The 15,073-nt window shown below is 37.0% G+C and overlaps 1 protein-coding gene across 2 annotated transcripts; it reads left to right on the top strand.

Moving 5' to 3' along the window:
* Positions 1–3,047: 3,047 nt before the first annotated feature.
* Positions 3,048–11,581, top strand: pnpla2 (patatin-like phospholipase domain containing 2). Of its 2 annotated transcripts, none has more exons than XM_053319517.1 (9): positions 3,048–3,552; positions 4,453–4,685; positions 5,422–5,487; positions 6,336–6,545; positions 6,697–6,757; positions 7,439–7,642; positions 8,766–8,898; positions 9,180–9,302; positions 10,184–11,581. In XM_053319517.1, exons 1-9 carry the CDS (start codon positions 3,366–3,368, stop codon positions 10,473–10,475), a joined length of 1,509 nt encoding a protein of 502 aa, XP_053175492.1. In that variant the 5' UTR covers positions 3,048–3,365; the 3' UTR covers positions 10,476–11,581. The 2 variants fall into 2 exon arrangements, with proteins under 2 accessions (XP_053175492.1, XP_053175493.1); XM_053319518.1 differs by having other exon boundaries at positions 4,453–4,664; positions 5,473–5,487.
* Positions 11,582–15,073: the final 3,492 nt, after the last annotated feature.

Raw genomic sequence — 15,073 nt, forward strand, 5'->3', positions numbered from 1 at the left:
TCAGGATCAATAAAAGGATAAAAGCATGTTTTTATATGTAACACTCTAGTTATGGAGGTCATAATTAGAAAAATGTATTCAAGTGAGTTTAAACTGATTCATCACAAGTCTTCTCCTGTAGAATAACAATATGAAATCATCACGATTGGTCCTTTTTTTAAATCTCATAACTTGTGAGTGGTGGCATGTAAGTAAAAGTACTACAGTACATTTTTGAGATAGGCTACATTTACATTACTGGAGTATTTTGAATTGACATATTTTGTACTATGTTCTACCAAACAGTTTTTTAGAGGGAAATTGTACTTTTTAAATCTACATTTCTTTGCTAGTCACTAGTTACTTTACAGATATTTTACACACAAAACGTGCAGAACATCTTTATGACCCAACACTTTCATCTCAGCCAGTAATATCTGTAATAATCATCCTATGACATATTATAATCCACTGACTCTGAATGAGCCCTTTTACTTTTGACCCTTTAAATACATTTTTCCTCTACATGTACTTTTATGCAAGATACTTGTAAATATAAAATTTTGTAAAAAATAAATAAATAATTAGTAGTTTCACATGAGAAAAATATCATATCAGTTCTCCCAGAAATGCCCAATTGTGACCATCAGTGAAAAACGCATTCCATATTGGTGAAAAGTTTGTGTCAAAAGTTCATCTCTGCTGTGGAAACTGTTCAATCATGGAAAAAGGAATTAGTGTGATTCAGTTTGTGGGAAGATTTAGTCTTTTGGAGGCCCCAGGGAAACTCTGTTTTGCTTTATTTTCACCCTTTCTCTAACTAAATGTTGATATTGGCAGTGGTAAAATAAGTATTGACACTTTTAAGTAAAACTTATAATTTTGCACAATAATAATTCTGTAATAATTCTGGGGCCTGCATTCATTTTTTTAAAAATTGGGGACATCTTTAATTTTTATATAATAGATAGTTTAATCAATAACAATGCCTCACAATTTATTTGTTACTTTGTGAGTTTTTAAATAAAATCTGAATCATAATGCAACATAACTAGTGACATTGATCTGTCAGGTAAATGTAGTCATACAACGTTTTGCATATGATTCAGATTAACTGTGCCAAAGGCCAACTGTTGTTTAATAACATATTTGGGAATAACAAATACCTCCTCAGAAAAACCTCCCAGTGCAACTGTCATCTCCTGGTCAGACACATTTCATATTTTTGAGTCACTGTCTTGAAGTTCAGCCAGAATACCATCACTTTTTCTGAATCCAAGTCAGTCTTTGTACACAAACACAACTTCTTCTTTTTTTAAAAACACATTTTCTTTGATAAAAAAATAGTTCTTATAATAACACATGTTCATTTTAACATAGCATTTAAAATGTATAATTCTTTAAGTCTATGAGTAATTTAACCTAAACTATTTTTATTGTTAATTGTAGCAGCATGGCAGTGTGGGGGGGGGGGGGGGGGGGGCCCTATGCAAAAATGTGCTGCTTGGCACCTATTGACCCCCTGACCCCTACCGTCCACCTGCCTGCTCTGTGCACCATATATGTACACACTTGTCTTTAGGTACATGTTAAGAACAGAGCAGACAACACATGCACAGCCTACTTCAATTATTGCCCAAACACCCAAAACCAAACAATTCTCAGCTCAATTGACATTACCTAACAGGTTTTCTATTTGTCCTAGATATTAATAAATCACCAAAACCAATTGCCACACAGTGAACTCGGGACATTTAGAGCCTGCTCTGGGTCATGGTTGCCTTGCTGATCCTGCTTTGACTGACAATAATCAACACTTGACAGAGCAGAGATGCTTTTTTAAGACTATGTACCCGAGCTGAAGATGCTTTCACAACAGGATATCCTCTCTGAGGAATAATGTTCTGAACAGATCCTGGACTCGTGCCTACAAAATGCAACTATTTGTGGCCTAATTCAGCGAATACTTTTTTGAGGAAATGTTCCACAAAAACATCTCAGTGCTGTTACTGAATGTGCTTCAAATGCAACAGATTTGTAATTTCTTGTGAAATGTGCTACTCTACAAATGATTGTAAGCAGCACGTTGCAAGCTAAGATTTGTACATCCTGTGTTGACTGTATCTGTGCTCCTGAACACATGCATGGTGCTAAGGGCTTTTTGAGCATTGGTAGTGTTTTTGTTTCTATTTTGAAAACTACCTGGACCACAAATAAACAAGAGAGTAACGATAACTGGGCCCATTATTGCACACTATAACAAGTTTGCTTTAATCATTTTGTAAGCAACATCTTAATCTAGCAAATATTGCATATATCACCAATACACCTTCTTTCTACTGATAACAGAAAAAAAGACAGTCCTACTGAGCAGTCTCATTATGGTCTATACCAGTTGAAACAGATAAAATAGATTTGAGCTAATAAAAAGAACAAAGTAAAAACACACAAATGTACAGCTTTGAAAGTCAAATCATTATTTCAGCCTGAATGTTTGCACTCTTTCAACTAAGTAATTACCCTTGCACTTATTAATAGATTACTAGATTTAGCACAGTTCATATTCCAAATTGATTCAATCGTATAGATAGAGACAGAGTTCAGAGTTCCTTTTTTTCTTCTTGGGGAATTTATCTTTCTTGGTGGTTTGTGGCTGCAGAAAACTATCAAAACAAGTGCACATGTATACATTTTATGGCTTGCTATATTATTCATATTATTTATGCTTGTGTATACTATCTGTCTGCTTTGTCTTGCAGCCTCCACTTGGAAAATGAAATTAAAAATTGGTCACACAAAAAAATGTGAAAACAAAGCTGCTAAATTTAGAAAAACACAGAACAAAACGCAAAGCAACATCTGTAAAAACACGTGAGAGTCTGTTCAAAGATACACGGGTGTTACAGCGCTGCGGCTTCTGATTGGTCAGAGCACCAACCGCGTCGACTGTGATTGGTCAGCTCTCCTTCCGGTGTGGCTTGTGATTGGACAGAGCGGTCCTCCTCACTCTGCGCCCTCCTCGAAGCAGGAGTAAAATAACAACAACTCCCCCCGTGGTGCACCGAGCACCTCCGGCTATTTAAGAGGGGCTGTTTTTGATACGAGCAGGTTTAGTTTCAGCACATGTGAATTGACGTGTGTTTAAGTAAGTGTATGTGAGTTTAGCGACGAACAAAATAGGAGTTGTTAAGTTAGAAAGCTAAAAACTTAAACTACTCTATTACCGTAAAGTTGGCATCTAAACAGGCATCAGTAGGACTAATGAAAAGGCTCCAGCTCTGACAGTGTTTATTTTTTTATCTTCAATTTTGTTTTTAGGCGCTTATATCAGCGAGTGAACCTTGTCTTATCGTCAGCGACCTTAGACCCACTTGACGGTCTCCGGTATGTTCCCGTTAGACGCACCATGGAACATCTCGTTTGCAGGTTGCGGCTTCCTGGGCATCTACCACGTCGGTGTGGCTAGCTGTCTGATGGAGCAGGCGCCCTTCCTGGTGCTCAACGCCAGACATGTGTACGGGGCATCCGCCGGAGCTCTCACTGCCTCGGCTCTGGTGACTGGAGCGTGTCTCGGTGCGTATCATTTCAAGTGTTTATTTACAGGGACATTTATCATCCTGAAGTATTGGATTGCATTTAAGTAGCATGTATGCAAGTGTAACCTCTGTGTATAGTTTTACCAGGGATGGAGGAAATAGTACTACACAGTAAAAAAAAATACTTACAAGTGAAAGTCATGCATTCAAAACCTAAAGGTTCACAGAGTAGCCTATTATCAGGAAATTGTCATTGAAGTACAAAAGTAAAAATAGCTTGTACTCATTGTGCAGATTTGGCTAATGTTATAACTATAACATCATACAGTATATTGTAGCTTTTGTAACATTGGATGAAGCTGGTGGAGTTGGCACTAATAACTAGTTTATACACAGCTGGGTTGTGTTTTTTAACTTTATCTGTATTATATTTCTAAACTGATTTTATGGATTGTTGTTGAGTAGAAGTACAAAGTGGCATTAAATGGTTCCTCCTAATTAAATTACACTATTTGGGTAAATGTACTTTACTTAGTTACTTACCACAATGGGTTGTCGCTCAAAGAATCAATATGACATTATGGCAATTTTAAAGTGAATATATCCTGCAAGCCTTTTCCAATTCGGTTGAGATCTTTTAAACGTTAACCATCTTTCTCTCTTATGAAATTACTCTTAAAGGTTTTTTTTAAGTAAACATAAGTTAAATCTTCTCCTTATTGATATACAGTTCACTATAAGATATTCTGTAATTTGTGCTTCACCAAATATAGTTGAGTATAATACCTAATCAAATATGTACTTAACTGAAGGTTGAATTACGTATTTTAGATGGTATGATTGTATGAACCAGGTGACCTTTACATCAGCAACAAGAGTATTTTTAATTACAGAGTTTTGCCCTTGACTTCATAACTTCTTCATCTTTTCCTCACAGGTGAGACTGGTGCAAATGTCATCGATGTTGCCAAAGAGGCAAGGAAGCGATTCCTGGGACCCATGCATCCCTCCTTTAATCTGATGAAGATTGTGCGTATCATGATGATGCAAACTCTGCCAGCTGACTGCCACGAGCGGGCCAGTGGACGCTTAGGAATCTCTCTGACCAGAGTGACAGATGGAGAAAATGTCCTGGTGTCTCAGTTTAACAACAAGGAGGAGCTAGTGCAGGTGTGAACTGAGTATATTTGACTTTGCCGCAGAGTTGGGTGATATTAATGAACTCAATGCACTCGATTTAATACTTCAGCGCTGATGCTTAAAATTCAATTTACACACAATAGGTTAAGAAATAATCACTAGTAATATGGATATACTGTAAGCAGAACTGAAAATGTATGTTTGGATAATGAATTCCAGTATTTTAACTAAAGATCTTAGGACAAAACAGATATTTGAAAATGTCACCTTGGACTCTGGGAAGTTATAATCATAATTCAGTCATTTAACTATTTTCTGACATCTTATAGACTACATTTATTATTGTTATTGATTTGATTGGTATTGATTAGGACAAAACAGATATTTGAAAATGTCACCTTGGACTCTGGGAAGTTATAATCATAATTCAGTCATTTAACTATTTTCTGACATCTTATAGACTACATTTATTATTGTTATTGATTTGATTGGTATTGATTAGCTGCAACAATGTATTAAGAGCATAAAGTGTAGGTTGTCCATTAAGAACAGAAAGTAACAGCATTTAAGGTGCATCATGCCACTGTCATTAATAGCACCAATAAAATATACTGTATAGTTTTACACTGTAATTCCACTATAATGTTACTACTGTAGATCACCTAACATTAATGATTTTCAGGGGGGTGGGGTTCCCATAATGGTGATTTTGGGTAACAGTTTGTCCAGAAAAATATCTTTCTAATCTTTCCCTTTTCTTTACCAGGCGTGTCTATGCAGTGCCTACATCCCAGTGTATTGTGGCCTTATTCCTCCTACCCTGCAAGGAGTGGTGAGTAGTATCAAGCATTTTTCAGCATGTGTGCACTTTCCTTCTTTAGCCAATATCCCCTATTAGCATAAAGAGGAAAGTAATAACCTTCACGGATTTAAAATGAATAACTACACATACCAGAGGTGTTATTGTTGGAGATCTGTAAGAGCCAGTCTACCACGCTGCTTTCCATAAATAATGTGCTCTATTTCCTTTCATTGTGTTGTTGTTGTTTCTTTGGGCACCTTCTTTTCTGTGCCCTGTCAGAGCTCTCCCATCCCAAAGAATGTGTTTTCTCTGAAACGGCACGTGTTTGGAAACAATGTGATTATAAATTCCTCAGGAGTCGGTTTGTCCGAGATCTCACACTAAAGAGGAAAGTAGGGAAACTTGTATTTTTTCAGCTGGACATGTCTCCAGAGCAAAGGTTTTCTGGGAAACATCATTGAGCAATGCCAGCGTTCCCAAACTCCCCCCCGTGGCCTTTGTGTTAGATTTTAATAGCTTACCATGTGCTTGTGTGTATGCAGGGCTTGTGACTAAAATGTGAGAGTGGCAGAGCCAGATGTTGGCAGGGGGCTTTAAGGTTGTTCTGTCCTGTCCTGCCCTCAGTGGCTCACATTCAAAAAGCGGATGTCACTCTGGGCTTATCTGTTGACACACACTGCCTGCCTCCCAGCTCTAAGTTTAAAAGTTCAATAAAAACAAACATTACCAATTCATAGAGCATGATGTCACTATTTTCAGATTTGCCAAATATCCTTCAATTCCTTCAAAAGCTTATCAGTAAATATTTTGAAGATATGCTGCGATTGTTGATCTATTCCTGTTTAACCGGACACTACTATTTATCTGTTATCTTTCAGCGATATGTTGATGGAGGGATCTCAGACAACCTGCCTCAGTACGAGCTGAAAAATACCATCACCGTGTCTCCATTCTCCGGAGAGAGCGACATCTGCCCCCGCGACACTTCGACCAACATACACGAGCTGCGCTTCACCAACACGAGTATTCAGTTCACTCTCACCAACCTCTACAGAGTCTCCAGAGCACTTTTTCCCCCAGACCCATTGGTAGGTCACGATTATACCCTTCCTCTGCTCCACACTCACACACACACACACACGAACACACACGAACACACCTACAGATTGACTCAGGTGAACTGCAGTGAACTCAGTGGACTTCATTGACTCATGAAATGTATGTTTGTTTTGCGTGCAGGTTTTGAAGTCCATGTGTAAGCAGGGATATAAAGACGCTCTGCGCTTTTTGAAGAAAAATGGTAAGAGTCAGCATTTTAAGCTCTTTTCTGACCTTCTCTGAACCTTCTGTGTGTTTAACCCCTTCACACATAGTGGTCACTATAGTACACAGCTATTCAGAAGTTGTTGTCTTATATATGCCTGGATTTTAATGGCATAGTTACACTTCAGCCACCACAGTGGACACTAATGCATCATCCCTTACACTACTACTTCATCTGCAGTAACTTTTTTGGTTGTAAATCAGTTGATTTATGTTATTCTAATGTAATGGGATGTAATTTGAAAAAATAAGTTCAATTTTATTTCATGCCTAAAGAGAAATAAAAACACTGACTGAGGTTAGGGTCATAATTCATGGATGAAAGGGTTAAAAAAAAAACCTGGTCAGTACTTACAAGGATAATTGATTTTTTCTGCGCTAGGCAGAACATATTGGTATGTACACACAGTTTATCATCCTGATAGGCTATCAGAACGTGTGCTTCCTGTGAACATGTCACCAAATCAATAGATTTCTTTTGCTTGTGACGAGGCTCATGTTGCTGCCTCTTTGTTTATTTATTTAATAGCAACTTCACATCATCAACGTGGTATTTCAAAATCAACTTTTACTAGTGTGTGTATAAATATCAGAAATGACCTCACCCTTCATCCAAAAAAAACAACAACATTGCTTTCGTATTTGCTTTTGTATTCAGGGTTGCTTAATTTCAACGGACCTGGCAGAGACAGACCGCTGCTGGCTAATGGAGCAGAAAATGTGGATTTGGATGAGGACGATGATAACAAAAATGATGAAGAGGAGGAAAAGCTAAGAGTGGAAGAGGAAGCGTTGATGGTTCAGTCCTGTGCCACAATAGAGGAACACATCATCGAACACCTTCCACCCAACCTGAACAAAGGTAACATCACTGAAGGACTGATGCACCATTAGATTCACTTAACATTACAGTACTAGTAGTAGTAATAATAATACATTTAAAAGGGCAGATTGTTTTTGAAAACTTGGCACAGCATTGCAATGTGAAGATGATATTAGCAACAGTATTTACAGATATATACATGGTCTGAAAATCACGCTAGCACAAGCGTGACACTCGAAAACAAACCACCCTGCTCCTCCCTGCACTCCCTGCCCTGTTGTGCTCCACCCAGCCTTTCACCCTTCATCCTAGTAAGTGTAGCCAATGAGTAAACCATGGCAATGTCTTTTTCTAATAGCTATTACGAGCCATTACGTGAGGAGCAGTAAGCCAAGAATGTATTCATGTACTGATCGACAGCTATGACCTTCCAACCCTAAATTTGGCCACTTGTGATTGGTTAGTGCGTCACAGTAACTTGAGAAGGGAAAATCTGTTGACTTCTGCCAAGCTGTTCAATGAGTTTGGGGTCACAAGGGGCTGTTGACAACACCTCTCCATATAAAGATACACTTTGGGCAATTTTTCAACTGACAAAAAATAAGAGAAAACCTACATACTGAAGCTTTAACTCAAACATTGTTGGGTTGAACCTACTGCATGAATCCTTTTAAATGAATAATGGAACATGTTTAACATCAATTGTTAAAAAAAAAAGTTGAGTCTACTAGATGCAAGAGTCAAGAATGTATTACATGAATATAAATTTCACCATTGTACTACCTGGATGAATAAGATTAATCTACACACACTAACTCATAAAATATTCAAGTCTCTCCAAACTGACTTTCATACCAAACCATGCCCAGTGGCTGCCTATGGCAGGACAGATAAATTAAGATGTAGATAAATCTAATGCAGTCAGTTATATAATGTAAAGTGTGCTCCTTTGAAGTAATGCATACAAATAAGTTGGTATAGAAACAACACTATCATTCCTATTATGGGTAGTTTTTGACCCACTTCTAGTATATCAGTGAGAGAGAAATACTGTATTTGCACACAAAAAACATTGCTATCATGAATACTGTTCCATAAAGCAGTTTTTGTTATGTGTCTAGCTTTGGGTAACCGTTGTGGTCCTCTTTGCCTCCCTCTGCAGCTCTAGTTGAGGCCTGCACGGAGAGGAGGAGCCTGGCGCAGTCGCTTAGCAACCTGCTTCCTGTCAGGATGGCCTCAGCCATGATGCTCCCCTACACTTTCCCTCTGGAGTCTGCTATGTCCTTGACTGTCAGGTATTGTAGGACTAAATCACTTCCTGTCCAATTTCCTCCTTATTGTACATGCACTCAGACACAGTAGCATGTCTGCTCAGGTATTTGATGTGTAGTTAAGTAAAGTGGGTCATTCTTCTGCTTTAAATTGATTTTTTTAAATGTTTGTATTGATTTGTGAAACTCATTATCCTGAAACAGTCATGATACAGCAGACACTACTGGACTAGCAATATATCAATATAACTAAACAAATCTACAAATCTCCTATGCCTATTGACTAATAATTGTCTCATATGTAGACTTTTGGAGTGGATGCCAGACGTGAAGGAAGACGTGGGGTGGATGCGAGAGCAGGCTTTGAAAGTTGCGCAGCATGTTGTACGCCAGACCTCCAAAAGCATTTCCCAGCATGTGTCGGCCAGGTATGTGACAGTGCAGTTACACATACACTTACATTTTTAACTAAACACCTATCCCGTATATTTACAACACTTGTCTGTTCAAGGTACCTCTTCACATTTAGTCATGCCAGGATATTTTACATATCCAGTCTGTTCGCTGCATAATTTGATCTCACTGCTGTTGCTGATGAGGCAGACCGCAGTATTTGGCTCACAATGTGTTCAAACATCAAAGTATTATAAACAGCATGTGGTCACAGTCCAGACACTAAACTGTCTGCACCACTAAAGGCAAAACAAATTTGAATGCACCAGGTGTTGTGTGACCACAGATTAAAGGATAAGTTCACAAATGTACAAGTCTGTCTTGAAACAATGATCGGGTGCCCAAATAAACATGGAAATAGGTTTTTCATGCCAGAATTATTCCTCCTGTTTTGAAATGAACAGATGTCTTCTAAGTGTGCTTACAATGTACAAATTAGTGGCTATCTTTTAAAGTTGCTGTCTTTTTAGTGCTAAATACCCTCTTCTTGTTATTATCTCTTCACCACAGCTCAACTGAGGAATATCCTTACTAAAAAGAGTAAATGTGGCGGAAATCCACTTAATTTTACTAACTCAAACTGCTGAAGTCTCATTTCATTGGAAAGGTGTGAAGAAAGGGGGTTTCAGACCCTGTTTGGTGATCCAACAAGCACTTTGTTTGAAGCATACTGACTCATTAAAAATACCTTTGGTTTTCTTCATTACTTATAAAAACATTAACTTCACGCTACGTGTTGGTTGTGGATGGACATGCAGTATGTGAACATGGCTGGGTTTTAACCTGCTTCATCACAGATAAGTGTGGCATTTGTCTCCCCCCTCACACATCTGCATGCCTGTAATACTCACTCTAGGCTTTCCTGTCAGCTGGAGCTGCACCACAGCCAGTCCCTCCCTTCCCAGCTCAGCTCCACCAAACTATTTCCCACCTGGATGAACGGGGGAAGCTCTTCAGTCCTGGATGTCTTCATGCGTCTGGACCAGTATAAGAGGCAACTGCTGTGCATCAACATGGACCTGCAAGGATCCTTCAAAACTGGACTGTCACAAGACAAGAGGCTTCCCTCGATCCCCGATGATGAAGGCCTCATAATGCACAATATTCCACCTGTTGCCGACTCTGGAGACGCCATCAGCAGCCTATGAGGGCTGCTGTCAGGTTTCTGTTGCAGCACTGAGGGGCAGAGGTACTTCATGTAAATCCAGGAGCATTTTTAAATAATTCAAATCAGTTTTTAATATTTGTTTACACCATGACATCTAGATGTTTTTAAGATGTCAGGAAGATATTTGTTTCCTAATCAGGCCATAGTGTTTGTAAATGTTAATAATTCACCATATTTACACTTATTGTGTATTAAATGTTTTTGCCTAATTCATGACATTAAAATAAGTCTTAAGTTATAGTATAATCAGGCAAACCCATAGACACAGTATGTCTGTAGGTCTACAGAAAAAAAGACTTCAACTCAGCACATGCACCCAAACAGTCATGTACAAACTTGAATTACAAGATGTTACAAACAAAAATGCGCACTTGAAGCGGCATGGTTTAAATAACGAGTGTTTATGTTTTTTGTGGAATGTAGTCAGACCAGTAGTTAAGCAGAGTGTTCCTGCTGCGTCCAGTAATGAGCTCCGTTAGTCACTTCTGCTACACAGGTAGTGAAGGACTGGAGACGGGAAAACAGTGGATCCACCACTCTGCCTTACGCAGGTAGTTACTCCATTTATTTGATGCAAGTGTCAATGCAGTATTATGAAAAAAAACACTGTCTTTATGTTTATAGAATGTGAATGTCTTATGTCTTTACAATTATTTATATGAAGCATACAAAACTGCTTTGCTCTGTTTTACCAATCATATAAACTTGTTTCTATCATGTTGATTAATTTACAATGAATTTTAAATCTACTAGGATTTAATTTCAGCTTAAAACTTGGTTGACTAGTGATTAAAATCTATATATCACTCATTTGTAATGTTTAAGCATATACAGTAAATCAAAAAAATAGATTTGTGGTTAGAAAATCGCTATAATCTGAAACACACTTTCTCATTCTGTGTCATTGTATGACATTTTCTTTAGTTGGTAATCTATGTTTTAAAAGACTACAAGAAGTTCTAACTGTATGATTGAGCCCAAAGTTGTGCCTTAAACTACAATTAAATAATTGCAAAGTTAATTTAACGTATTGTGGAAATGTTGCAGGGAATAATATTTATGTGGTCATGAAATAAAGTGATCTTGTTTAACATGAACTGCAGATAAAGTGTGTTTTCTCGTTGATGTGAGTACTCAGAATACAGTTCAACATCAGTGATCTCTACAATACCCAGAAATGCTGTGACTTACAATCGAAAGTGTTTACAGAAACTAGAACAGTACACATGTAGCAGTAACCAAACAGCATGGACTGAAGTGGTTCTTGGGAGGCTTCCAGATTATCCCAGACAAATGACAAATATCCACTGCTGAGTCCTGACAAGAGTGTACAACACAGAAATCATGTAGCTCTTTCATGTATTAAGGGATTTAGTGACTGTAACAATAACTTAGTTCTTACTGGTACAAATGGCTATTATACACACCAGAATTAAGTTAAGTTTTTCATGAACTTCTCTTTAGAAAAATTAGAGGGAGTGATGATAAAAGCAGCAACCTCTTTAATAATTGCTGCTTGGTCTTTTAGCTTTGTGAATATACTGTAGTAGCTAATAGATCTTATAAATATATTTTCATATCTGAACCTATATAACCTCTTAACATATATTTGGATTTCAACACTTGATATTTGGAATTCATATCTTTAATAACTATCCATGGTGTAGAGGTGGATCTACCTTTAAAGCCCATTTAAGACTTTAAAAAACGTGCCTGCAAGATTAACTATATATAACCAAAGTCTACAAAATCTATAAACAAAGACTTTAACAGTGTGTCTCTTAAAAAGCACATTTAATGCACTTTTGTTCCTCTTTTCCATTCCCTTAAACTGTGTCAGTGTGGTTCATTTAAGTTTTGGACTAACAAATAGTTATATTAACTTCATAAATCTAAATAAATAAGAAGGAAACAAGAAGGGTTATTATAACAAAAAGGATTTACCGTACCGTAATGTAAACACAAGAGGCGCATCTTGGAATTCCCCTTAGCAGCTACAGTCGTCCTCATCACAAATCGAAACAAAACACATCACACATGTTTATCAGCTGTGGTCTCTTGTGTGAGCTGTTTTGTTCCTTATAAACGCCCGAATTCTGACTTCATACAAGTTAGCTACAAACATGCAATATTTGTTAAAGTGGGTTTTTAGATTAAAAAGTGCGACATTGTCCTGTTTTGTTGCGTATTTACGGTAAATTCTTCAAGTGCTGTCGGGAAAATGGGGACTTCGCTTTAAAAAAAAATAGAGAGAGAGAGAGAGAGAGAGAGAGAGAGAGAGAGAGAGAGAGAGAGATTGCTTTGTGAGGTCAAATAGTATTTTCTTCATACTTTAATCAGCCAGCCTCTGAAGTTTTGTGGTAGAGAGCAGGAAGTTGTGTGTAGCAGACGATTGTAAAAGATGTGTATTCATGTTATAGTGACGTTTGTGTTAGTAGGACATTTGTGTTTTTTCCCCTGCCATTTTATAGATCAAATGATTCAACAGATCAATCCAAAATCTATATAATCATTAGTTTTCACTATGTATGTCAAACTTATCTGAACCAATTTCCAATACAACTTGTTTTGAAGTATAACACTCATTCTGAAAATACGTTAGTTTATATGTGAAACAGGTGAATGTCTAATTTCACTCCTTTAGTTGATGTGGATTTTTAAAGGCTAAAGTAGCTGGATATTAAACTGCTTGACTCATATTCTCAATCAGGCACACTCAAGTCAGTCGTGAATTGGTATCAATGAAGAATTTGTTTTAAATCATCACCTACTAAATAAAATAGGTGTTGCCTGTAAAGCAACCTGCCTTTCGTAAGTGTATCTTCTAAGTAATATGTATTAAAATGAAATATATCACAAAGTATTCAGCGGAAAATAACTTTTATTGGTTAAATAATCTAAAATCTCAGGTTATTTGTCTTCACATCAGTTTAAAGTTTAAAGCCCAGACACTGAGATAACCCTGATGACACCATGATGTCATCCAGGTTTTTTCAAACTTTGGACGGCTCCCTCCTGAGCCATAAAAGACTTGACAACTGTTTTCAAGGCCTGAGTCGTACTCTTTAGTGACAAGTAAACTTAACTCCATGTCTAAAATCAGTCCTTTCAAATAATCATTGTCTTGTTAATCAGACTGTACAGGTAAGTATAGTCTATGAGTACAAAAAGAGGATATTTGTGTTTCCCTGTTGATCTGTGGTGAAGACATAATAACAAAAAGAGGATATTTGGCTCTAAAAACAGCAACTTTAAAGGATAGCCACTAATTTGTACATTGTAAGCTCATTTGGATCTGTTAATGACACTTTTGTAGACTGTTAACTTTAATTAAAGCATTAAAGCATAGGTTCACAATTTTTTAAGTCTGTCATATGATCACTGGAAGAGGTTTATTTCACCGTAATCATTACTCCTGTTCATAGTGGCAATTAAAAGATCTCCTTCAAATGTGCTTTCAATGTAAGTGATGAGGGTCAAAATCCACAGTGTGTCCACGCAGTCATTTAGGGGAAAATGTATTTAAGTTTATCTGAAGGTTAGAGTCTTTGGCATGCTGAAATAAACACAATTCAGTAGATATCTGTCTCATTTACAGTATTTTTAGCATCAAATTCCCTCTTTGTGTTTCCCTGTTGAGCTGTGGTGGAAGTACAGTAACAAAAAAGAGACTTTGGCATTAAAAAGACTGTAACATTGAAAAATATCGACTTGATTTGACTCATTTGGACATTTGAAGCTTCATATTAGTTTCCCCTAAACTTTTGAAATATGTTTTGGCACAGAAGGAGGCTTGTACATTTTGTCCCCCCATCACTTACATTGTACATATATTATGAAGGAAACTTTTAATAACCAGTGCGAACAGAAGAAGTGATTACATCAGTCGTGAACAGGGTTATTATAGTTTTGAAATTTCCATTAGTTTTTATTTTTATTTAGCTTTTCAGTTTGCTTTTTTATTTCAGTTTAGTTTTAGTTAGTTTAACAAGTGATTAAGGTTTTTTTTTTGTTTCTTTTTACAAAACTCTCTTTTTTTACATTTCAGTTGACTAAATTATCATTATTATTATTTTTGTTTTAGTCTTAGTTAGTTAACTATAATAACCAAGGCCAATTCTAGGATCAGACCTTTAGGGGGGCTCAGCTCCTAATGAGAATTTGACATACAATGCCCTGCAAGTGTTCAAACCCCCTGCTAAACTACTAATTTCACTGGATAACGTAAATTACAATACATAGTAGAGTGGTCTACTATAGTGTATGATAATAATGGTTCAGAATAAACAATCAGATTTCTACAGAGAGGACTCTGAGATAATTAACAAACCCTGAGAGAAAAATTATTTTGCGAGCTGTCTGATAGAGATGGGACAAACACTTATGCTACAGGTTCAATGGTTCAACATGTTTAATGCACTTTTGATTGTTTTGTCATTATTATTTAATCTAAGTTGTATAAAATGTTGCTTTTATCTTTCTATTGTGTACTTCATCTCTTTATTGTGCTTTTATTGTGTTATCTATTTATTGTGTTTTATCTTGTTGTGCAGCACTTTGGAAAACCATGTGTTTGTT

The sequence above is a fragment of the Scomber japonicus genome, chromosome 5 (assembly GCF_027409825.1).
Source record: "Scomber japonicus isolate fScoJap1 chromosome 5, fScoJap1.pri, whole genome shotgun sequence".
Lineage (NCBI taxonomy): Eukaryota > Metazoa > Chordata > Actinopteri > Scombriformes > Scombridae > Scomber > Scomber japonicus.

Coding starts and splice junctions, on each gene's coding strand:
- pnpla2 (XM_053319517.1), top strand. CDS start 3,366: ATGTTCCCGTTAGACGCACCATGGAACATCTCGTTTGCAGGTTGCGGC. Junction 6,546..6,696: donor TTTTTCCCCCAGACCCATTG/GTAGGTCACGAT, acceptor TTTTGCGTGCAG/GTTTTGAAGTCCATGTGTAA. Junction 8,899..9,179: donor GCTATGTCCTTGACTGTCAG/GTATTGTAGGAC, acceptor TCTCATATGTAG/ACTTTTGGAGTGGATGCCAG.